Source organism: Quercus robur, chromosome 4 (genome assembly GCF_932294415.1).
Source record: "Quercus robur chromosome 4, dhQueRobu3.1, whole genome shotgun sequence".
In the NCBI taxonomy this organism is placed as follows: Eukaryota; Viridiplantae; Streptophyta; class Magnoliopsida; order Fagales; family Fagaceae; genus Quercus; species Quercus robur.
Window position 1 is genome coordinate 20,394,473 of NC_065537.1, and position 26,366 is coordinate 20,420,838.

At 33.3% G+C, this 26,366-nt stretch overlaps 2 protein-coding genes and 1 pseudogene across 2 annotated transcripts; all 3 read left to right on the forward strand.

Moving 5' to 3' along the window:
* Positions 1-6,091: 6,091 nt before the first annotated feature.
* On the forward strand, positions 6,092-15,759 carry LOC126720824 (probable glutathione S-transferase; annotated as a pseudogene).
* Positions 10,935-12,186, forward strand: LOC126720822 (probable glutathione S-transferase). Its single transcript, XM_050423636.1, has 2 exons — positions 10,935-11,325; positions 11,609-12,186. Exons 1-2 carry the CDS (start codon positions 11,011-11,013, stop codon positions 11,951-11,953), a joined length of 660 nt encoding a protein of 219 aa, XP_050279593.1. The 5' UTR covers positions 10,935-11,010; the 3' UTR covers positions 11,954-12,186.
* An 8,680-nt stretch (positions 15,760-24,439) lies between the features above and the next one.
* Positions 24,440-26,095, forward strand: LOC126720823 (probable glutathione S-transferase). The gene is made up of 2 exons (XM_050423637.1): positions 24,440-24,873; positions 25,474-26,095. Exons 1-2 carry the CDS (start codon positions 24,559-24,561, stop codon positions 25,816-25,818), a joined length of 660 nt encoding a protein of 219 aa, XP_050279594.1. The 5' UTR covers positions 24,440-24,558; the 3' UTR covers positions 25,819-26,095.
* Positions 26,096-26,366: the final 271 nt, after the last annotated feature.

Here is a 26,366-nt window from a genome sequence, read left to right on the forward strand (position 1 = left end):
TCTCATGCTTCTCTAATACCACTTGATAGGCCAAAAACGAATTGACCCCTCGTGATAAATTAATTGATTAATTAGCCAAGTTTATTAATTAATCAAATTAACATGCAAATGCGTGGTAGCACAAACAAATCACCAATTAAACTAATTATGTAACGGAAAATAACTTAACACGATGATTTGTTTACGAATGGGGAAAACCTACACGGCAAAAGCCTCATCGGGTGATAAAATCACCACTCCTGAAATTCCACTATTATCACAACAAGCGGTTACAAGTAAAGGAATCCCAGTACCTTATACCAACCTATTGTTGAACCCTTACCCCAATACCCAATTGGAATTGTTCTGTAGTGACAATCTCTCCTTGCAATGCATTGCTCTCAGTACGTGACTAACCAATTGCACGGATCCCAGTACGCAACTTCAATCACCAACTAGAGAAGGTTGTTGGCAGCAAAATTCTTCAGTTCATCCCAACGATGAAGATCAAGAAGATGCTTGGTCACAAAACCCTACGGTGCACAAACATAGCAACTTTGCTCAACACTTGTGCAACTTGTGAACACTTTGACGGCCCTTAAAACAATCCTTTTATATGTCTAGGGCTGTGAGAAAAGAAAGCCCAAATACATAATCACGGATTAAGTCAAAACAGAATTGGAATTCTATTTTTCATAAAACTCGACAAATACCTATCTGTCGAGATGCTGTCGAGCCACGGGGCTGGAACAACTTCTTAAGCTTGATGGATAGCTAACGGCCGAGCTTTAATGACAGGCACTTCTTCAGTTTGTTTCTTGGACAGACTTGTATGTTTTTAACACTTGATCTTGAAACATAGTTTCTTGAAGTATTAAACATATCCTAGATCTATCCAAATATAAGTAAAGTGCGTTTTGTCAAAAGATTAGCCAATTACATAAAATAGTGACATATGTTCCTAACAAGTGAATTACATATGTCCTAACACATTTTTTATCTAATTTTTTGTATTCTTTATTAAATTTTCTACATGCTAGCTTGACCTTGAACTAATCATCAAATCACTTTCTTAACAAATGCAAAACTTAGATATAGTACTTTGTGTAAGTTAGGTTCCCTCCTAAAATTAAGATGTTTGGCTACTTCAACAGAAAAAATAAACTACGTTAGAATGCATTTGATTTCCCACACTGTGAGATACCCGAGCCTTTTCTCTTTCCCTTTAAGGCCTTCGTTGATGGATAGACATTGGAAGGTGGGAGAGGTGTACTAGTACAAGAATAATCTAGTACGATTTGCTGCTAGCATGATGTATTTGCTAGTTTGAAGGTCTACTGGTTCAATGATCTTTCTTGGTTTGAAGAATTTGAAGTAAACTAGGTTTGAATTGGTTGTTGGATTGTGTGGCCAAATAGCCCACAATATGGATGTTGAATTGTGTGGTTAAATAACCCAGAATGTGTATGTGTGTAATTCTCAAAAGAAATTACCTTACACAATATTGTATATGAGATGATTATTATTAATAAAATTGTTTGAATAATGGAATTGCATGTTTTGGCCATGATTGGCTGTGTGGGGATTGATATGGTCAAATATGCAGTTGAGATTTCTCAGGGATAATGAGTTGTGAGTGGGGGCAGTGAGGTGGATAAGAGATTTGATTTTAACGTTTAAATAAACGTTAGAGTCTTTAACGTTCATATCCTAATTTGTAGGAACTAAAATAAACGTTGGCAACTTTTGTGGATCTTTAAATATCCAACTTGAGATCTCTAGATAAGATAACCATACAAAAATCCTATAGAGTGAAAAACCCATTGCAACCCAAGCACTATTTCACTCTTATCTCTCCATTTGAATTTACGTTTTAGATTTTTACTCTCTTCGTGTTTTAGTTGAATAAGAGTTTTATTTCAATTTGAGTTCTATTTCAATTTTGCTTCATTGGTTGGAATTTGTCAATGGTGGTTTGAATCAATCACTTTCAATACAAATATTAGGAGGGTTAGATCGATTATTCTAGGTCTCGCGCTTTTAGGTTCTTTGATGCGTTCATTCCCTTGTTGGAAGCTTTGATTGCAATTATCTATTCATATTCCAAGCCCACCGCAAATTCTATCAAAGCAACCCTACCAAAATTATTTGATTTAAGTTGAAGGCGGTTTGGGTGCTTGATTTCTAGCAAATATAGAAGTAGGGGCCGACAAGGCGAGAAAGTCGTTCCTTGAGTTCAATGAAAGGGAAGAAGCAAGGGCCTTCTTTTTTTTTTTTCCTTTTTTTTTCTTCCTTCTTGGGAAATAGAATGTATCTTAAGTTTTAATGGTGTTTAATGCTTCCATTAAAGTAGCCAAATGTCTTAATTTTAAAAGGAAAATTTAAGGTACAGACATAAATTAGCCAGGTGTCTTAATTTTAAATGAAAAACCTAAGGTACAGACTGGGTCTAAGTTTTTCCCTTAACATATCTAAGCTTATAACTATAATCCCAAAGAAGGCAAATTGATTACCTACCTCAACAGCCCAATTGGATGACTAATAATAACTCCTCTTTGACATAGGTTATAGACTAACTTACTAGAAAATAGAGAAAAGCTTTAAAGAAAACAGTTCATAGAAAAAAAAAAAAAAAAAAAAAAAAAAAAGGGGACAAAGACGCAACACCAACTCAGTAAGAAATACTACAGTGATAAATTACATGACCAAAGCAATGACATCGTCCGCGTTGTGGAAGGATCAAGAAATTCAAACAAATTTGGGAATCAACTTTCTCACACATTCTTAAGCTCATAGATTGTAACAGGGGTACACTCATTTTTACATTGTTAATATTATTTTATCATGCATTAATGACAGTATGTCACAAAAACAATTTTTTTAAAGAAAAAGAAAAAAAAAGCAGTGAAAATTTTGTACCCTAGCCTTAGAGAACACAAAAGAAAAAGGAGGCAATTTTTTATTTGGGTTTTTGGGCTCTTTTCAGTTTCATTTAACAAAAAAGTTTCCCCTCTGTTATACCAGTAATCCCTTTTAATAAATTAAAAAAAAAAAAAGATATCAATTGATTTTTGTCAAGTTTTCTTTTAAATAAGACAAATTAACTCCCAACTTTCACAAAAATGTAGGAGTATCCAAATATATATATATATATATATATATATATGAGATAGGTTCAAGTTACACCTTTTGTGAACCATTAATTATTATTAAATTTAAGGATTAAAAAACACTCATAATAGTGTCATTATTACTCCCTAGAAATTAATGATTTAGGCATTAACTCTTCTTATTAAAGGGAGAAAAAAAAAAAAAAACAGCATTTATTTATTTGTTAGGAAAAAATGGAAAAACCATTTATTTATTCGAAAAAGTGGGTCACATTGACAATATTGGCTCCATTCTTCACTTTAGTACAATATCGCCTGTTGATTCTTTTTTCCTTCCTCGACAGGCATCTCTTTTATTCAACTTTATTGAGTTCATACTTCATATTCATAGTTCACTATTCTAGGAGCACTGCAATTTGAATAATAAAAAATTCAACTTTTCCTCTCGCCAATAGAAATCTTGAGTTCTTGACAATTCTGCTAAACCTACGTCTGTGTGTGTGAGAGAAGAAGAAGATGAGCGCAGAGCCAGAGGCAAAGCGGGTTCTCCCAAATCCAGAAGAGGAAAGGAATGTTTGTCTGAGCATTATAGAACAACCGGCGGACATAGTATTTTGTTGAGACTAATTATTTCTAAAACCCTCATGAAAAATTTTATTCATGGTATTGCCAAAACTCAAATGGATGAAAAAAAAATTTCTCCTTTTTTCATACCATATACTGTGGTTAAGTAATGGCAAAACGATACTCCCTCCATAATAAATGAATTTGCAAAATGGTAATCATGTTTATTAAAACAAAATAAAGATAGCTTGTATTTACAATTTAATATTGAGAATTTTACGAATGGTGGAGGCCTGAAAGTATAGTGCAAAATGAAAGACAAGAGGAAGAAGATGATGATATGGAAGAAAAAAAAAAAAGAGTTAATGCTGTTTTTTCTTTTCTTTAATAAGAAGAGTTAATGCCTAAATTACTAATTTCTAGAGAGTAATAATAACATTACTATGAGTGTTTTTTGACCCTTAGATTTAATAGTAATCAATGGTTCACAAAAGGTGTAACTCTTATGAAGTTACACCAGGTGTAACTTGAACTCATATATATATATATATATATATATATATATATAACAAAGGAGAAAATTGGCCTCTGCCCATTTTAAAAAATCAATTCAGTGTTTTGCCCTATTTTCCAAACTAATTAGGAAAATGCCCCTCTTTTGAAATTCAATTTACTCAAAATCGAGTTTAAAAAAAAAAAAAAAAAATTCTGGAGCCCTATAGTGGCGTTTTAAGAAGCCTATAGTGACATATTAAGTACCTATAGTGGCGTTTTGGAACTCAAGCTCCACGAACTCAAGTTACATGCAATTTGTTTTCTTTTTTTTACCTATAACTCGAGTTCATGGAGCTCGAGTTTCAAAACGCCACTATAGGTCCTTAAAACGTCACTATAGGCTGTTTAAAAATGTCACTATAGGGCTTAACTCGATTTTGATAAAATCGAGTTTCAAAAGAGAGACATTTCCCTAATTAGTTTGAGAAAGGGGGCAAAATGCTGGATTTTTTTTTTTTTTTTAAAAAGGGCATTTGCCAATTTTGTCCATAAAACAAATCCTATTCTCACACATGAATTTATATATCCATAAAAGTCAGGGTTTATTGTATGAAGCCTAGATTAGTGGTTCTCACTCTTCTCTCTACCTCACACTCACTCTTTTACTCTCTCTAAGGTTGATTTGAAAGTTTTTAGCTTAGGATTTTTGTGGATTTGATGTTAAGGCTTTGTTGATTGCTGGGAAATTTTGGATGATTTGATTCGGTGGTAGTGCTTTGCTAGTTGCTGGGTTTCTTTTCTTTTGCTTGGGTTTGATGTTCGTGTTTTTTGATTTGGTGGTGGTGATTTGGAGGTTTTTGTTTTTTTTTTTTTTTTTAATTTTCTCGTGGTATTTTGACATGATCTTCATCAATGATTCTACTAATCTAAGTTTTTGTGTTTGTTTGGCAAGAAGAAAATACATGGGTTTGAAGGCTAAGATTTGCTTTGCTAGAGCTTGGTTTGGTTGTTGGGTTTATGGGTTTGGTTGCTTTGCTAGAGATATGGGTATGGGGTTTGGTTTATATCTGGGTTTGGGGATTGGTTCTTTGCTGGAGATTGATTATGGGGAAGAACACAAAGAACATGAATATGTTCTTCTAAAAAAATAATGAAAGGAACTAAGAAAAAAAATGACAAGAAAGACATTTAATTATTTTATTTTATTTTGATGTGTTTGGTTGTAAAAAAATTACAAGAAAAACAAAGAGAATGATAAGAAAATAAGGATTAATTTGCTAAGAATAAGAATTATATTTTGAGGAAGAACACAAAGAACATGAATATGTTCTTCCCAAAAAAAAAATATTGGAAAAAAAATCATTTTAATTAAAAAAAAAGTAAAATTCTTTTTTGAAAAAAAGTAAAATTTTTTTGTTTGTTGTTTATTCTTTTAAATAAAATTGAGGAATTTAAATTTTTTTGTTTTAGTTTTTTAATTTTAAATGTTGATGTGGCATTTAAAAAATGCTAAGTAACTTTTTTTTAATAATATTTTAATAACTACATCAGAGTCATGTCAGCAAGCACAACACTCTGTTTGCCACGTAAGACTTTTCTATTAAGACTTTTCTATTAGTGAGTTGATAACATGAACTAAAATAGAAATTATTTTCTGTTTTTAGGGACTGGTAGGCATAAAATCAATTTAAAAACTGAAATGATATTAGACCCAAAAGGTAGGGAACAAAACATATTTTCGCCAAATTCTTAATATGAAACTATCAGTTTATTTCATTTAATTAATAAAACTTATCATTCATAAGATAGTTGGGTGAGTACTGGATAATTACTCCCAATGCTCTATAGCATTATTTAATTGAATCAATTGATTACTGATGAAAGCCAGACCAGCCGCCTCTGACTATAAATTAAATAAATCCTGCTCTCTTCCAAGTGTTTTTGCATTCAAAATCTCACTTCTTCGCTCTTCTTTCTTTGCCCTGCTTCTCTATTTGCTTCAAAATCTTTTCAGTTCTGTAACAATGGCCGACGAGGTGATTCTGCTAGATTTCTTGACCAATATGTTTGGGATGAGAGTCAGGATTGCACTGGCCGAGAAGGGTATCAAGTATGAGTAGAAGGAGCAGGATATATTTAACAAGAGCCCTCTGCTTTTAGAGATGAACCCCATTCACAAGAAGATCCCAGTTCTCATCCACAATGGCAAACCTGTGTGTGAGTCTCTCATCATTGTTCAGTACATAGACGAGGTCTGGAATGATAAGTCTCCATTGCTGCCCTCTGATCCTTACCAGAGAGCTCATGCCAGGTTCTGGGCTGATTTTGTTGATAAGAAGGTACCTTTGATGCCATTTCTTTTGTCTTTTATGTTATTTTAACTTCTTTTCGTTCAGAGGGACAAATTATGGGAGCGAGTAAAAGATGGGGTTCAACTTGCGTGGGATCTCGGTCTCAAAAGGATTATCATTGAAAGTGATTCACAAATTGTGGTCAACGCAATTCGTGATCAAAGCGTGGTACTGAGTAGCATCCAACACGTCATAGAAGGCATAGGAGTGGATCTTAGATGTTTTGATGCGTGGAAGGTGTCTCACATTTGCAGGGAAACAAACTCTGCAGCTCATATTTTGGCAAAGAAATGCCAAGTCTGTATTAGATAGGGTCATTTGGGTGGAGGATACCCTACCTATAGTCTTTGCACAAGTGCAGCATGATGTTATCTGTATGAATTCAGAATCAAAAAAAAAAACTTCTTTTCGTTCTGGGTTTACGAATTTCAATTTTCAAGGCGATGAATGTTGAAAATCCAATTTGACCAAACTTTTATTAAACTTCACGAAATGAGTAAATTTACTATGATTTTCACAGTTGTGGAGTCGTCTAAGGTATTGAGTCTTATAATTCTATACCAAAATCAATATTGTTGATTTACTATGGATTCATATATTTGAGTAAGATTTATAAAAATAAAAATAAATATTCAATCTGCTGTCTTAATATTCTGTCTCTTTTGTTATATCTAATTCTGCATTTCTAATTCAATTTAAATTTTTTTTTTTTCTAATTATAGCATAGTGAAGTTGGGAAAAAAAGTTAAACCCCTTAGGCCTCGTTTGGGAGGAGGGAATGGAATGGAAAGGAATAAAAAGAATAATTTTAGAATATTTTTCCCTTCCCCTTGTTTGGGAGTTTTAATGGAGGGAATGGAAAGCTCATTCTCTTGTTTGGGAGTTTAAGTAGAAGGGAATGAAATGAGTAGGAGGGAACATTCATTCCTCTCTATTCCCTTAAAACCTCAAATTTTCATTCCCCCCGAAATTGGGAGGAATGGGAGGGAATGAAATTAAATTTAATGATTTTTTTACTAAAACTCCCAAAATACCCCTGTATATTCAATTATTTATTTTAAAATAAGGGTCCAATAGTAATATTGTTATAAAATGAATCCATTCCATTCCCTCCATGTTGCTCCCAAACAAGATTACTTACATTCCATTCATTTTCATTCCTTTCCATTCCTTCATTTTAAAACATCCAATCAAGGTTACTTAATTCCATTCCATTCCATTCTTTTCCATTCATTTCTCTTGCTTAAATACATTCCATTCCATTCCATTCATTTCCATTCCCTTATGATAATTCTATTCTATTCCATTCCCTTCCCTTATGAACTCCCAAACGGAGCCTTGGCTTCGCTTGAGAGGAGGGAGTGGAATGGAATGGAAAAGAATAAAAAGAATAATTTTAAAATATTCTTCCCTTCTCTTGTTTGGGAGTTTTAATAGAGGGAATGGAAAGTCCATTCCTTTGTTTGGGAGTTTAAAGTGAGAGGGAATGGAATGGGTAGGAGGAAACACTCATTCCTCTCTATTCCCTTAAAACCTCAATTTTTCATTCCCTCTGAAATTGGGAGGAATAAGAGGGAATGAAATTAGATTTAATGATTTTTTTACTAAAACTCCCAAGATACCCCTATATATTCAACCCTTTATTTTAAAATAGGGGTTTAATAGTAATATTGTCATAAAATGATTCCATTCCATTCTCTCCATGTTGCTCCCAAACAGGATTACTTACATTCCATTTATTTTCATTCCTTTCCATTCCTTTTTTTTTTTAAAACATTCAATCAAGGTTACTTAATTCCATTCCATTCCTTTCTTTTCCATTCCTTTTCCTTACTTAAATACATTCCATTCCTTTCCATTCCCTTATGATCATCTCATTCCATTTCATTCCATTCCCTTATGATCATCTCATTCCATTCCATTCCATTCCCTTATGAACTCCCAATCGGAGCCTAACACCGAGTCTAATTCATGAATTACTCCAATAATTATAAGACAAAGACACCAACTGCTAGGAAATCTTAGCTATTATACCCTAGTCACTCACACCCTAACACTGATTTAACTAAGAAACAAATTGAGGTCATGACACTAAGAAACCCAAAAGCAATCAGACTCTGAGATCTCAGCATTTAATTAAAAAAATAAAAAAAATAAAAAAACCACTGGACCATGTAATTAAATAACAAAAAAAAAAAATTGTTCAAAATTAATATAACAATTTTTTTTCTTACTAAACAAACATTGAATCAAATACATAAACCCAAAAAATTCAAACCCACAGGCAAAACCAAAACTGCCAGATAAACTTGATAATAGCTTTGCACCATATCCACTCTCTCTCAACTCAAATCTTCTTTCTCTCTCCGTTGGTTTCGCACTAGCCCACTCTCTCGCTCAAGAAGTTGATTTGACCTTAATAGTTTCCTTAGATCCAAATCTCTCTTTGCCATTTGTGAAATCACCAAGAAGCCTATCTAGCAAAAGTTTTTCATTTTTGAACTTTCTTGTCTGATATTTTGCTTTAATAGCTGATTTTAATTTGGCTTATCCACTTTTGGGTATGCGAATACTAACAGCAAAAATATTGATGGGCGGATCAAATGGTAGCATAGGGCGCTTGATGCCAGTTGTGCTAACTGCTAAGTTTATTTTTGACACAGATGGAGGGTTGGGTATTTGTTGGGTTTGATGGTATTTTTGGATTCCAATTTTTCTTTGTTTAATTGTCAAGAAAGTACAAGCTATGCTAAGAAACAAATAAACATGGTGATTTTGTTGTTTTGATCTTGTGTTTGGGTTTGATTTTCCGGGCTTGTGTGTGTTTGTTTCCTAAGAAAAATATATAGAAAATGAGAAGGTCTTGTTGAATTTTTTAAGGAATTATTTTTATTTTGTATTTTTATTTTGTTATTTAATTATATGGTCTAGTGGTTTTTCTTTTTTAATTGATATTGAGGTGTAATTTTTTAATGTTGATTAAAACTTTTTAACATTATTTTATTAGCCACGTTAGCATCAATTATGCCAACTTTTCCACGTAAGCATTTTCCATTAGTAAGTTAACGGTATAGACCAAATTGACTACAAATTGAAAATAACAAGGACCAGATTGACTGCAATCAAAATGTAGAGACCAAAATTAAATATGATTAGACTAAATTGATATTTTCGCCCAAAAAAAAAAAAAAAAAAAACCACTCCTATTTAGAACACCATGTAAGAAAACAATTGATTATTAGGGGAAACCATTAAAAAAAAAGGTCAAAAAAGACCAAGAGTCCTTGTCTAAGCGGAAACTTAAGCAATCAAGTGGGCTACTTAGCTTACTATAGACAGGCTTGTTTAACCCACTTGCTGGACTGACCCACCTACCTAGACTGACCAGACCGACCCTAAAACTGTTGGATTTGAGGCTTGTGACTGTAGGTGGCAGGCTTAGACCTCTAGAAACCGATTTTGGTGGGTCGGTTGGCGGGTTGTTGCTTCAAAATTTGACTCCAACCAACCTGACCAATCTCCATCAACAAAAAGCTACCGTCCGCAGTCGTTTGAAGCATTATTCAATCAAATCTCGCCAGATCCGCACAAGATCTCGACAAGATCTAGAGGATTTTGGCCAGATTCGGCTAGATTTCGGCCAAATCTGGCGAGTGCTATCCAAATCTCCTCGTCCCTTACCTAATCGAGACCGACTGCCACTCCGACCCGAGTCCTTCACCAGTCAGCGATGGGTTTGGAAATTGCACACCCGATTTGATAAGGTCAGTTCTGCGTTGGGCACAAACCAAACCCGGACTGACCTGTGGACACTCCTACTTTGGACCAAATTTTTAATAATGTGACAATAGAAAGCCACTCAAAGATTTCGGTGGATGCTCTTGTATCACCAGGCAGCTTAGAATCATGGGGGATTTTTGTTCTTTCAGATTGGCAGCATTAATAACAAATTGCAGTTATAGTTGGATTCCTACTTCCTAGAGAAGCTAATGTTGCGTTCCACATTTTAGCATCTCGGTCACTATGTAACAGACTAGCTATTTACTTTGGTTTAGGATATGCTCCTCAATCCTTTTGTAAAGTCATATTTTTTTGGAGCAAGCCAGTATTTTCTATTTTGTAATTTCTCAGTTTCCTTCTCAATAAAATTCATATGCATTAGAATAAAAAAAATAAAACCGAGTCAAGGACGCAACACCCACTCTGTAAGCAATGCTACAGTGTAAAATTATATGAGCAAAGCAATGACATCGACCGGATTGTGGAAGGATCCAGAAACTAAAAACGAATTTGGTAATCAAAATTATCATTCATAAGATAGTCAGGGGAGTACTAAATGCTTTTTAGTCAAAGTCATACTTTAGCATTCTTTATTTGTTTATTAATGAAATACCGAGCCGACACTTATGACTATAAATCCACACTCTCTTCCAAGGGTTTTTTGCATACCATCTCTCTTCTTTCTTTTCCCTGCTTTTTCTATTTGCTTCAATATTTTCAGTTCTGTGAAAATGGCAGATGAGGTGGTTCTGCTAGATTTCTGGCTCAGTATGTTTGGGATGAGGGTCAGGATTGCACTGGCCGAGAAGGGTATCAAGTATGAGTACAAGGAGCAGGATATATTTAACAAGAGCCCTCTGCTTTTAGAGATGAACCCCATTCACAAGAAGATCCCAGTTCTCATCCACAATGGCAAACCTGTGTGTGAGTCTCTTATCATTGTTCAGTACATAGATGAGGTCTGGAACGATAAGTCTCCATTGCTGCCCTCTGATCCTTGCCAGAGAGCTCATGCCAGGTTCTGGGCTGATTTCGTTGATAAGAAGGTACCTTTAATACCATTTCTTTTTTCTTTTATATTATTTTAATTTCTTTTCATTCTGGATTTACGAGTCTTAATTTTAAGGCGATGACATTTGAAAGATTCACTTTGAAATGAGTATATTTTCTATCAATTTCATAGTTGAGGATTCGTCTAAGATATTGAGTCTCATTAGTTATTATTCTATACCACAATCAAAAACCATTTTAATATTCTTCTACCCGAACAGATTTGATTTTAAATTTATTACTTTGTTCACCCTTTTATGTAATCTGCGGAAAATACAGGTTTATGAAGTTTCAAGGAAGTTATGGACCACAAAAGGAGAAGAGCTGGAGGTAAGCAAGAAGGAATTCTTTGAAATCTATAAGACATTGGAGGGCGAGCTTGGTGACAAGCCTTACTTTGGGGGTGAAACATTTGGGTTTGTGGACCTTTCTCTTATCACCTTCTACAGCTGGTTCCATGTCTATGAGGTATTTAGCAATATCAACATAGAGGCAGAGTGCCCCAAGATTATTGCATGGGCAAAGAGGTGCTTGCAGAAGGAGACTGTGGCCAACTCTCTTGCTGACCAGAAGAAGGTTTATGAGGCTGTTGGACAATTGAGGAAAATACGTGGCTTGGAGTAGAGAAATGGTTTAGCCCAAATCTTGGAGTACTTAGCATATTAGAATGGTTTTGAGTGCATTCATTTGGTAACGTTCAAGTTTCAGTTTTGCTTGCTTTCAAAAACTAGTTTGGGTTTGTTTCATCTGGGTTCATCGAACTTGTTAGACACTTTGATATTTGTCTGCTGAGCTTTAAATCGAATGGGCATGTATTGGACCATGAATAAGAAAGACAGTTTGTTATCTCTTCTAAATGTTACATCATGTTATGCCTTTATTTTTATTTGGGGTATACAAAAATTTTGGTAAATATGTGTCTATGTAGGGAAAATTTAAGAACCATATATATATATATATATAGATTGTTGATAAAAGCACCATATTTTTAATTAGCTCACGCAATAGTTAATTTTACCGTGTACCTATAGCTTTAAATATTAAAACCTCACTCCATTTTGAGGATTAAAATTAATTTATACAATGAACCGATTAACAGATGTCCTTAGAACATTTATTATTAAAAATGGTTCTAACCTAAAGTACCATTTGGCACCTAAGTCTAGAAATGGTCTTAACATTTTATATGGCTATTATTTCCTGTATAACTTCTCATATTCTCTAACACAATGTACGTATTATTTGAGAGGTATCATTTATATAATTGATTTTTCATCGTAAAAGGCATTATCAGCACAAGGTCCAAGATAGCTTCAAGTATGCAATATTTGCTTTAAAAATGATGAATTGTTTTCATTAATTACAAATTAGACAAAATTTAGTTACAAAACTGGTTATAGTTTTAGGCTATAACCTTACTCAATAAAATGAAAATTATTATATATTTTAAAAAACTAGCCGTTGAATTGCATATTCTTCACGCTATTAATACACATGTTCTTAAATTTTCTTTTTAGCTTACGATTTTTGTGGATTTGATGTTAAGGCTTTGTTGATTGTTGGGAAATTTTGGAAGATTTGATTCAGTGGTGGTGCTTTGCTAGTTGCTGGGTTTCTTTTCTTTTGCTTGGGTTCAATGTTCGTGTGTTTTGATTTGGTGGTGGTGATTTGGAGGTTTTTGTTTGTTTAATTTTCTTGTGGTATTTTGACATGATCTTCATCAACGATTCTACTAATTTGAGTTTTTTTGTTTGTTTGCCAAGAAAATACATGGGTTTGAAGGTTAAGGTTTGCTTTGCTGGAGCTTGGTTTGGTTGTTGGGTTTATGGTTTTGGTTACTTTGCTGGAGCTTGGTTTGGTTGTTGGGTATGGGGTTTGGTTTAAATCTGGGTTTGGGGATTAGTTCTTTGCTAGAGATTGATTATGGGGAATAACACAAAGAACATGAACATGTTCTTCTAAAAAAATAATGAAAGGAACTAAGAAAAAAAATGACAAGGAAGACATTTAATTAATTTATTTTATTTTGATGTGTTTGGCTGTAAAGAAAGTACAAGAAAAACAAAGAAGATGATAAGAAAATAAGGATTAATTTGCTAAGAATATGAACTATATTTTGAGGAAGAACACAAAGAACATGAATATGTTCTTCCCAAAAAAATATTGGAATAAAAAAATCATTTTAATTAAAAAAAAAGTAAAATTCTTTTTTGAAAAAAAGTAAATTTTTTTGTTTTTTTTTTAATTCTTTTAAAGAAAATTGTGGAATTTAATTTAATTTCTTTTTTAGTTTTTTAAATTTAAATGTTGACGTGGCATTTAAAAAACACTAAGTAACTTTTTTTTAATAATATTTTAAGAGAGACGCTATGTCCACAACATTTTTACAATATTTTCACAACAAATCATAGGTGGTTAATTGTTATTGGTTCAAATTTGAACCTAAGACTAAGATTATTTTTTTGCCCCAATAATAACAACCAATAACAACTTACCACTTAGGATTTGTTGTAAAAATATTGTGAAAATGTTATAGACATATTATTTCTCATATTTTTATAACCATATCAAAGTCATGTTAGCAAGCACAACACTCTGTTTGCCATGTAGGACTTTTTTGTTAGTGAGTTGAGGACATGAACTAAAATAGAAATTATTTTCTGTTTTCAGGGATTGAGTTAGGCATAAAATCAATTTAAAAACTAACATGATATTAGACCCAAAATGTAGGGACCAAAACATATTTTTTGCCAAATTCTTAATATGAAACTATCAGTTTATTATCATTCATAAGATGGTTGGGTGAGTACCGGATAATTACTCCCAATGCTTGCTGATTACACTTTGCAGTCAAGTCATACTCTATAGGATTAGTTCTTTTATGTTATTTTAACTTCTTTTCGTTCTAGGTTTACGAATTTCAATTTTCAAGGCGATGACTGTTGAAAATCCAATTTGACCAAACTTTTATTACACTTCGCGAAATGGGTAAATATAGTATGATTTTCACAGTTGTGGAGCCGTCTAAGGTACTGAGTCTTATAATTCTATACCAAAATCAATATTGTTGATTTACTATGGATTCATATATTTGTGTAAGATTTATAAAAATAAAAATAAATATTCAATCTGCTGTCTTAATATTCTGTCTATTTTGTTATATCTGATTCTGCAATTCTAATTCAAGTTCAATATATATTTCTAATTATAGCAGAGTGAAGTTGGGAAAAAAAGTTAAACCCCGTGATTACTACATGTATCTTTTGCCAAAAAAAGAAAGATGAAAGAAATAGGAGGGAAAAAAAGAAAAAGAAAAATGATGGCTTGTGTTCGCTTTGCATTAACATGTTGAATTTATGTAGTTTTTAGGTACTGATTCAAACCTTCGTTCTGCCTACTCTTAGAAATTTAGAATTTGTCATGTTATATTTTCGAGAGAGTTCAGTAGCACACTAGCATGTGATACTATGTTTTTGAGTGTTGTAGTCTGTCTCTTATCTCACACGCAATCCTCAACCATGTCATGTGCTGGACTGTCACCTAGTTTAACTTGTAAAGTTTTTTGTCATGAAATAATGGTGTATCGGCATAATGATAATGAACAATCATGATGGAAAATATGCCAATAGGTTTAGATCCTAACTTAAAAAATAAAAATAAAAAATAAAAAAATCTTACATGGACCGGCCCCCCCCCCCCCCCCCTCCCTTGCCCTTTCCACACATGCTAGAGGTCTTCGTCTCATAGGATACATTTTCCTTTAGATTCAAAGAAATATTCTTCTACCCAAATAGGTTCGATTTGAAATTCATTAATTTTTTCATTCTTTTATTCAATTTGTGGAAAGTGGTAAGACAATGTGCGTGGAAAATACAGGTTTATGATGTTTCAAGGAAGATAAGGACAACAAAAGGAGAAGAGCTGGAGGTAAGCAAGAACGAATTTTTTGAAACCTTCAAGATATTGGAAAGGGAGCTTGGTGACAAGCCTTACTTTGGGATGAAGTATTTGGGTTTGTGGACCTTTCTCTTATCACTTTCTGTAGCAGGTTCCATGTCTTTGAGGTATTTGGCAATATCAACAAAGAGGTAGAGTGCCCCAAGATAATTGCATGGGCAAAGAGGTGCTTGTAGAAGGAGACTATGGCCAAGTACCTTCCTGACCAAAAGAAGGTTTATGAGGCTGTTGTGCAATTGAGGAAAATATGTGGCTTGGAATAGAGAAATGGTTTAGCCCAAATCTTGAAGTATTAGCATATTAGATGCTATGTTTTGTTATGCTAGACCTTAGGTTGCTTTAGTGGGCTGTTGGTGGGCTGTTGCCAATCTGTCAATAAATCCCTATTGTCAAGGGTTAGTTGTTTAATTGAATTAGTCTTACCACGTTATTAGGAGTTGTGAAACGTGGGCTGTTATTTTTCTTGTTTTTCAAGTGTTGCTCTGTAAGGCTATAAGATAGCCAAGTTTACTTTTCAATCAATAACAGAGATTTCTCCCAAATTTCCTTATTTGTTTCATAAGTTTTTCTGATTCCTAACATTAGAATGGTTTGAGTGGTTGTGTAATAAAGTTCATTTTTTTTGGAATGTTCAAGTTTCACTGTTCCAGGTTTGTTTAATTTCATAAAATTGTTTGGGTTTGTTTCATATGGGTCCATTGAACTTGTAAGACACTTTGATATGTGTCTACTGAGCTATAAATCGAATGGGCATGTATTGGATCATGAATAAGAAAGACAGTTTATTGTGTACGTATGTGGGTACAAATTAAGCACCGTATTTATAAATTCAATAACTCATGCCATAGTGAATTTTACCTTTTATGTATAGTTTTAAACGTAAAAACCTCACTCCATAGCGAGGATTAAATTAATGAATTAAGACCAAAACCCAACAATCACCAAAATGCAAGTCTCTTTTAAGATTGTATTACAAAAAACACCTCAATCCCCCAAAACAAACTAATCCAGGAATCTAACACCGTACGTTCTTTTAAAGTAAATCTACCACTTCTCACTGCAGCCATTTCATTTAGTTAAAAAAAAAATGTCAAATTGATCTTGAAGATAAGGATATCTTGAAGCCCACTTTACCCAAAGTGTTCCAACGACCCACCCCCACCCACCACCAGAACCAATCGACCACTGTGATCAACCGGTGAACAGATTAGACCACCAACAACCAGAAATCTTGAGGTCACGGTGGACAGATTAATCCAATTTCTGATCAGAATAAAAGAGCTTTTTTTCCATGCATTTCCCTATTTTCTTAAGTTTTAAAAGCACAGTTTTGTTTTTTAGGACTTAGACCGGTGGTTTGACATGCTAATTGAGGTCAAACAAAACACTATCAACACTCATGGTCGTACTTTATTCATCTTCTAATCTCATCCCATTTGCTGGTATGAATTTGGGCCAAAAAGAGAATTTCTTACTGATTGGTGCAATTCTTGAAACCTTCAAGATATTGGAGGGGGAGCTTGGTACAAAGCCCAACTTTGGGGGTAAAACATTTGGGTTTGTGTACCTTTCACTTGTCACTTTCTACAACTGAATCTGGTAATGAAAGTGGAAGAACAGAAGTTGGGGAAATGGGAATAAAACAATCTGAATCAAAAGAGGAAAGAATGAAAGGATCAGAAAAGGGTTCATTTGAAGTTGTAGAGGAAGTGGTATGGAAAGGAAAAATGGATTCATGAAAATGAGTATCTCTGGAAACAAGAATGGAATGAATAGTAAGATCCATAACCTTATAGCCTTTTACACCATGAGGATAGCCTAGAAAGACACACTAGGTAGCTCTTGGTGCAAACCTGTGCCTATTATGCGCAAGAGTAGACACATGACAAAGACAACCAAAGACTCTTAGGTGATTGTAATCGGGGGGATGACCAAAAAGAACTACATATGGGGATTTGTTGGATAGAACAGAAGAAGGAAGTCTATTTATCAAGTAAACAGAAGTAAGAACACATACTCCCCACTAAGATAGAGGTAAATTGGACTGAAATTTGAGGGCCCTAGCTACATTTAATATGTGCTGGCGCTTTCTTTCAACAATTGAGTTTTGTTGAGGGCTTTCAACACAACTCAATTGACGAAGAACACCCTTAGTTTTGAAAAAATTCTTTCATCAGAAACTTAGTTCCATTATCTATTTTCTTGTTGAATTGAGTTTCAACCATTGTATAAAACTGTGTCAAGAGAGACTGAGTTTCTGCTTTGAGTTTTAATAGATAAACCCAAGTGCACCTAGAGTAATCATCCACAATAGTAAAGAAATATTTGTCACCATTAACAGTAGCAACATAAAAAGGTCCCCACAAGTCACGGTGCACAAGATCAAAAGGAAACTCAGAAATATGATTGTGAAAGATAGTCTTTTCTACTCTGCAATTGGACATACATCATAATGTGCAAAGTAATTACGATTGACAAAAGGGTCAGTTTTATTCAAATGAGCAAGTTTACCATTTGAAGGATGCCCTAAACAAAAATGCCAAAGATTAGGTACATTATAGCTGACAGACTGACAAACAGAAGCTGAAACAGAAGGCTTGAACTCCAGCAAGTATAGGCCATTTAATTTTGCTCTCTACGCAGAACAATCGTGCTCCAATTAGCTAGGTCCTGAATGAAAAAAATATGCCAAGAAAAATGAGACAACAATTCATGACTTGATTTCCCAGAAACCTGATTGGCTGCAAATTTCCCTTTGAACTTGAATCCAAGTGGAAAGCACAGTGGCTGCAAATAGGGCCATCTTTCTTGGAATTTCCCCTTCCACCATGATTGACTTTGGCATTAGAATTAGCATTTAAGTAAAGAGTTGTTGCCTCAATTGGATGTCCCATAACAGAATTCATTGCACTACCATTCTTTAAACTCTGCTCTTCTTCTTGCAATACCAAAGAAAGAACCTTGTTGATGTTAGGCAAAGGCTCATATAGTAAGATCTGACCCCTAATAGCAGCATAAGAGTCATTCAGGCCCATCAAAAACTTCATGTCCTGATTTCGATCTTGAATATCTGAAGAATTCCTCTGAGCTCAACAAACACAAGGTCATTTACAATTTGGAATAGATTGATAATTGGAAAGCTCATCAATCAAAGCCTTGAACTTCATATAGAAAGTCTCAACAGAAAATTGACCTTCTGTGAGAGATGTAGTCTCTTTCTGCAGAAAATTGGGTTCGTCTTATATTATGTGTTGATACGTACGTATTAAATATATATATATATATATATATTTAAATAATTTTATAAAGTATATATTAAATTTTTATTTGTGAAATATAAATAGACTATTTTGTAGTAAAAATAAAAGAGAATTTAAAAAAAAAAATACAAACTTTGTAATCTTATTTTTATAACTTCGTGAAGAAAAAAAATTGCTATATTTAATTGATTCTAATAACATAATTTCAACTATGCATTAGTGATTAATTATTAATATAGATTTGTAAAAGAGTAATAAAAATTTAATCATAGTGTTTACTATATCCGGAAATAGAATAACTTAATCAAGTAGTTATAAACAAGTTTGAATTTGTTCAAAATAGAAATGAATCAAACTTTAACTTATAATCTAGTTCATGAGATTGGTGAGCAAGCTTTGGCGTTGGTTCATGAGTTCTGGGAGGTTCACAAACAGGAAGCAAGGAATCTGGTTCGACGGATACCAGTTCGTTGGTCTCCACCGCCTAACACATGCTTCTAAGGTAATTTTGATGTCGCCCTTTTTGATGGTTCGAATTGTGCTGGAATTGGTGTTGTGCTTAGGGACTCTTCAGGGATGTCATTGCTGCTTTAAGCCAATGGATTGATCACACTTCTTCGGTTGAATTGGCTGAAGCGTTGGTAGCTAGGTTGGCCGTGGTTCTAGCTAGAGAGTTAAGTTTGTTTGATGTTATTTTCGAAGGAGATTGTCTTCAGATTATTCAGGCTTTGAAGAACTCTGGTTCATGCAAGACTCTGTTTGGACATGTCATTGAGGAAACTAAACGACTGGGATGCTCGATGCGGTTTTGTCAGTTTCAACATGTTCAACGAGAGGGGAATATGTTGGCTCATGGCCTAGCTAGAAGAGCAGTTTTATTTGCTGACACTAGCGTATGGGTAGAAGAACTACCTAGTGATTTGGAGGATATATTTCAATCTGATTTATAATTTTTTAATAAAATTTTGCTTACCTTCTTCTCAAAAAAAATAAAAATAAATAAATAAATAAAAATAAAAAATAAAAAACTTATAATCTAGTTAGGTAGTATTCAAAATAAAATTTTTTAAATTATAAACTTTTAATAAATGCAATGGAGTTGGGATTTTTCTTATGAAATTTAAGAAAAATGAAACTCTGCCTTGTAATAAAATGACATTGCCAATTTAAATTAGATTGGCAGTCATGTGTCTATCATTTAAAAACGTGTAACACACAAATTCGAAGTAAAGCAGGATGATACTAGGAAGAGCGTAGTTTAGAGTTTCGTGACCATGCATGCTCCAAAAGAAAAGAAAAAGGTCAACATTAGTGGAAAGGAAAAGTTTGATGTTGAAACATGGGCTACCAAACGTATAAACTTAAGTTAACATGTTTTAGTGAATCCTATTTAGCTTAATTAGTAAAAACTTGTTAAATAAGACATTTGGAATTGAAATCCAGCTTGCATCAAAACATATATATATATTAGAAAGAAAACTTTGAATTTCATTAAGAAACAGGCATATTCGCCTGATAAACAGCATAAGAGTGAAGTGGATCATCCTTCATCCAAACAAAAAACCAGTGACATAACATGCATGTCTAGCTAGGTTGTGAGTTACAGAATTACCATCTCTCCCAGAAGAAAATGGGCAAATGCCCCTTTAAAAAAAAAAAATCCGGCATTTTGCCCCCTTAGGGAATTGCTCCTCTTTTGAAACTTGATTTTCTCAAAATCAAATTATGAAAAAAAAAAATTCTAGAGCCCTATAGTGGCGTTTTAAGGAACCTATAGTGATATTTTAAGAACCTATAGTGGCGTTTTTTAACTCGATCTCCATAAAGTCAAGCTACATGCAATTTTTTTTCTTTTTTTTACCTATAACTCGATTTCATAGAGATCAAGTTACAAAATGTCACTATAGGTCCTTAAAACGTCACTATAGGCTTCTTAAAAACGTCACTATAGGACTTGACTTGATTTTGAGAAAATTGAATTTCAAAAGAGAGGCATTTCCTAATTAGTTTGGGAAAGAGGGAAAAATATTGGATTGTTTTTTTAAAAAGGGCAAAGGCCAATTTTTTCCATCTCTCCCAACATGTGAAAAGCTGATGTAGTTAAACCCATTTGCAAACAATTGAGCTTCCTAAATTAAAAGACCAAAAGAAGCTAAGGAAGGAGAATCATCCTTTAGAGCATTTATAAGAATCTTCATTCTCTGTGTCACCCTTAAGAATAGCTTTTTTGAAGCCCAACACAAGACTTAATTCAATAATAAAGAAAGATCATCTTGGAGTGGATGCCAAAAGTTATATTAATCACTCACTTTTATCATTATTAATATTTAATGTGAGAATTCACTTAAATATGTATGCACAATATTTATATCTTTAGTTTCGATAGTTGAATATTGTAATTCATTTTTCTAAAAAAAAAAAATTAAAATCCCCTAATTTTTAAGAAGAATTTAAAATGAACCTAACATTCAGCCGATGAAGCTGATCATGTTTTATCCAAATTTTGAACAAAAGTTGACATTGGGAATTCATAATTCTTTATTAAAAAGAAGAAGAAGATAATATGAAAATACAAAAGAATCAATCTTGTGCCATCCAACTTCAAATCAATACACCTCAAATATACATCCTAAGCTATGCGTGTTGCACTGTGGACAACCGTTTTGCCCCTATGATTGACCTTGGCATGGGTTGGTGTTCATCAGTTTCAAGTTTCAACCTCACTAAGTCTTAAATCAAACCAATCACTAGTTATGCTTAAGTATTTTATCATGAGGATGCTTAAATATAATTTGAGAGATGAGAGAGGGAGAGTTTGAATGAAAGGATTATAATTAACATGCACCGACGAAATTGAAAATATTAAAAGTCAAATCCATCTATTTCCAGATATATCTCACTGCAACTACTGAAAATATTTTCTCTTTAATTACATATGAACGTAAACAGAGGATAAAAAGTTTAACGTCATTATCGTTTACAGTTAATCTCCACATAATTAATATGATTTTATTTAGTATTTCTTATGTTGGGTACTTTTGATGCTTGTTGCAAAACAATTAACCAAATTTATGTGGGACTTTTAGTTTTAATGGTTAAATAAGAGATCTAGAGTTCAATATCCGCTTATGCCAAAAACCGACTAGTGTCTAAGTCTGATGATATAAAACTATCATCAGGAGCGGATTCCATAAGTTGAAACTCTTTTTCAAAAAAAAAAAAAAAAGTCACAAACCAATATCACTAAGTTAACCAAGTGAAGAAAAGAAATAACACAAATGTTTACAAAGTGAAAACCCTAAGAGATAAAACTTTACGGGTTTACCACCATTCCTCAAGGAAACATATCCACTATATTGACGTGATCACATGCAATTTCAAATTCTTGCACTCTTCTACCACAAACTATGTTCACACAAACACTTTGACTGTGACCTCAAGAACTTTCTTGAAATTTTCACAACAATCTTTATGATTTCAGTGCAACAACTTCACCTTGTTCACTGGTTTTGACGATATTGAGAACTCAGTCGGGAAATTTTGATCCCAATCAATTTTTATCAATTATATCAAAACGATTACTTAAAAAATAAGTTTTTGTTACCATTATATATGGTCCTTAACTTTTGCATTTTATAGTCCCTAACATTTCAATTGTGTTAGTTTAGTCCATAACTTTTTGGCATTGTGTCAAACTAGTCCCTACTATTAATTAAGAGATGGATAGAAAATAATGATGTGGTTAATGGAGGAAATAAAATAATTTTTTATGCAACTTGGGTTTCACATAGACTACCACATGTTTTTTGAAAAAAAAATATATAAAATAAAAAAGAACACAATGGGGGGATTGAAATCCCTAACCTCTTAGCTATTATACCCTCATCGCTCCCACCCTAACACCAATTTTACTAAAAAACAAATTGAGTTCATGACACTAAGAAACCCAAAAGCAATCAGGCTCTGAGATCTCAACATTTATTATTATTATTATTTTTTTTTAAAAACACTAGACCATGTAATTAAATAACAAAAAAAAAAAAAAGAGTTTACAAAATTAATATAATAATTTTTTTTTTTTCATTTTCTATTTGTTTTTCTTACTAAAAAAATATGGAATCAAATACATAATTCTAGAAAATCAAACCCATAGGCAAAAGCAAAACAACCAAATCAACTTGATAACAGCCTTGTACCATATCCACTCTCTCTCAACTCAAATCCTCTTTCTCTCTCTATCAGTTTCACATAGGCCCACTCTCTCACGCAAGAAGTTCATTTGACCTTAAGAGTTTTCCTTAGATCTAAATCTCTCTTCGCCATTTGTGAAATCGCCGAGAAGCCTAAGTAAAAGCTTTTCATTTTTGAACTTTCTTGTTTAAGATTTTCCTCAAATAGCTGATTTTACTTTGGCTTATCCACTTTTGGGTTTGCAAATACTAACCACAAAAATATTGATGGGAGGATCAAATGATAGCATATATAGGACCCTTGATACCAATTGTGTTGATTGCTAGATTTATTTTTGACACAGATAAAGGGTTGGGTATTCGTTGGGTTTGATGGTAATTTTGGGGTGTGATTTGATGAGGGGAAATTAAAAGATTCCAATTTTACTTTGTTTAGTTGTCAATAAAGTACAAGTGATGCCAAGAAACAAACAAGCATAGTGATTTTGTTGTTTTGATCTTGTGTGTGGGTTTGTTTTCTTGGGCTTGTGTGTGTTTGTTTTCTAAGAAAAATAAATGGAAATATGTGAAGGTCTTGTTGAATTTTTTAAGGAATTATTTTAAATTTGTAAACTTTTTTTCTTATTTAATTACATGGTCCACTGTTTTTTTTTTTAATTAAATGCCGAGGTGTTATTTTTTAATGTTAATCAAAACTTTTTAATATTAATTTATTAAACATGTCAGCATCAATTTGGCCAATTGTGTACACCATTTGCACGTAATCATTTTTTGTTAGTGAGTTAACGGTAGGGACCAAATTGACTTCAAATTGAAAATAATAGGGACTAAATTAACTACTATTATAATATAGGGACTAAATTAATTGTGACCAAGACTAAATTGATATTTTCGCCCAAAAAAAAAAAATTCCACTCCTTTTTAGATCAGCATATAAGAAATCAACTGATTATTAAGAGGAAAAAAAAGTCAAAAGAGACAAAGTGTCCCGTCCAAACTATAACTAAAGCAATCATGTGGGCTATTCCTTGCTCTTGACCAAAGTTTTAGTGCCCGTTTGATAAAAGTTTTTTAGTAACATTATTTAAGTTGTATGGAAATATATATGAGTGAAAAAGTGTATGAAAATATGTATTATGGCGTTTAAACAATAGTTTTCGTTATTTAAACACCGTTATCAAATGGACCTTAATTGTATGACAATAGAAAGCAACACAAAGATTTCCGTGGATGCTCTTATATCACCAGGCAGCAAAGAAACATGGAAGATTTCTATTCTTTCAGATTGGCAACATTAATATCAAATTACAGTTATAGTTGGATTCCTAATTCCTACAGAAGCTAATGTTGCGTTCCACATTTTAGCATGTCGGTCAATATGAACCAGACTAGCTATCGACTTTGATTTAGCCATATTTTTTTGGAGCAAGCCAATAAAATTCATACGAAGTTAAAAAATAAAAAAATAAAAAGAAGTCAGGGACGCAACACCCACTCTGTAAGCAATGCTACAGTGAAAAATTATATGAGCAAAGCAATGACATCGACCGGATTGTGGAAGGATCCAGAAACTAAAAACGAATTTGGTAATCAAAATTATTTCACAAGATAGTCTAGGAACTACCAAAATACTTTTTTAGTCAAAGTCATACTTCAGCATTATTTATTTATTTATTAATGAAATACCGAATTAACCGCCGCCTATGACTAAAAATCCACGCTATCTTCAAAGCGTTTTTTGCATACCATCTCTCACTTCATCATCTCTCCTTTCTTTTCCCTGCCCTTTCTATTTTGCTTCAATATCTTCGGTTCTGTGACAATGGCGGATGAGGTGGTTCTGCTAGATTTCTGGCCCAGTATGTTTGGGATGAGGGTGAGGATTGCTCTGGCTGAGAAGGGTATCAAGTATGAGTACAAGGACGAGGACTTGAGGAACAAGAGTCCTCTGCTTTTAGAGATGAACCCCATTCACAAGAAGATCCCAGTTCTCATCCACAACGGGAAACCGGTGTGTGAGTCCCTCATCATTGTTCAGTACATAGATGAGGTGTGGAAGGACAGGTGTCCATTGCTGCCCATTGATCCTTACCAGAAAGCTCATTCCAGGTTCTGGGCTGATTTTGTTGATAAGAAGGTACGTTTTCTGCGATTTCTTTTCACTCTCTTTACTTTTGTACGTTCTGTTTTTGTTTTTGTATTTCATTTAGGATTAATATTAAAAGCTAGATTCACCAGATTTCTCAGAAAAAAAATAAAAAAAAAATAAATAAATAAATAAACTATGATGTGTTTAAATGTTTAGATTCTATTAGAGTTTAGTATTTTGCGGGTCTTATAATGGCTATGATATTTGTAAGATTCAATTAGACATGATGACTCTAGTACTTAATTTGACATTTTGACCAAACATGATTAAAGTTTGCGAGTTCTAGCAGATCATAGAAAGTGTTGAGATTAAAAAGAAAGAAAAAAAAAAGATATTTTAAGTCCAATATACTGAGTCTTGTTCTTCTATCCCACCGTCAATAATGTAAGTTGATTTACCACGGATTTAATATATTTGAGTAAGATTAATGTCCTGCAACTAAGAGCATCTTATATGGGCCTTCCGCCTTTGCTAAGGTTTAAAGAAATAATCTCCTAGCTCAGTGGACTTGATTTGAAGTTCACTACTGTCAATGTCATTGTTCATGCACTATGTGGGAAGTGGTAGTAAAATGTGTGGAATATGTAGGTTATTGAAGTTTTAAGGAAGATATGGACCACAAAAGGAGAAGAAAAAGAGGCAGGCAAGAAGGAATTCTTTGAAATCTTCAAGATATTGGAGGGAGAGCTTGGTGACAAGCCTTACTTTGGGGGTGAAACATTTGGGTTTGTGGACCTTTCTCTTATCCCCTACTACAGTTGGTTCTATGCAATTGAGACCTTAGGAGAATTCAATATAGAGGCAGAGTGGCCCAAGATTGTTGCATGGGCTAAGAGGTGCTTGCAGAAAGAGACTGTGGCCAAGACTCTTCCTGACCAGAAGAAGGTTTATGAATATGTTGAACAAATGAGGAAAAGGTTTGGCAATGGTTAAGCCCAAATCTGGAAGTGCTTGCATTTCTTAATGGTTTTGGATGGTTGTGTAATCTTGTTGGTTACTTTTGTGATGTTTTAAGTTTGTGTTTGTTTTGGCTAAAAATAAATAAATAAATAAAAGATGGTTGTGTTTCATATGGGTCCGTGGAACTTGTAAGACACATCGGTGTGTCTGCTAAGCTTTGAATCTAAAGGGGTATTGTAATACGAATCACACTTTGTAGTGTCTGCTATGTTTTAGATGAAATTGTATCCTTATGCCTTTGGTGTGTGTAGACTATCGATGTAGAATATTTGTGATATGAAATGACCTTTTTCATCTAATTATTGAGTATCTCTATAACAAAATAAAGATTACTCTGCTTTAAGTTTATATGCATAAGAAAGAAATATAATTTCACAATAAAAAGATAGTTCTACTATATATCGTTAAATGTCATATATAGAGATAGTATTTACTTGCATCCATATAATGCCAAAACCTAAAAATTAACACTATTGAACAATGTTATTAACCTTAGTGGGATCATTCCTCCTAAAATTTCT

Coding starts and splice junctions, on each gene's coding strand:
- LOC126720822 (XM_050423636.1), top strand. CDS start 11,011: ATGGCAGATGAGGTGGTTCTGCTAGATTTCTGGCTCAGTATGTTTGGG. Junction 11,326..11,608: donor CTGATTTCGTTGATAAGAAG/GTACCTTTAATA, acceptor CGGAAAATACAG/GTTTATGAAGTTTCAAGGAA.
- LOC126720823 (XM_050423637.1), top strand. CDS start 24,559: ATGGCGGATGAGGTGGTTCTGCTAGATTTCTGGCCCAGTATGTTTGGG. Junction 24,874..25,473: donor CTGATTTTGTTGATAAGAAG/GTACGTTTTCTG, acceptor TGGAATATGTAG/GTTATTGAAGTTTTAAGGAA.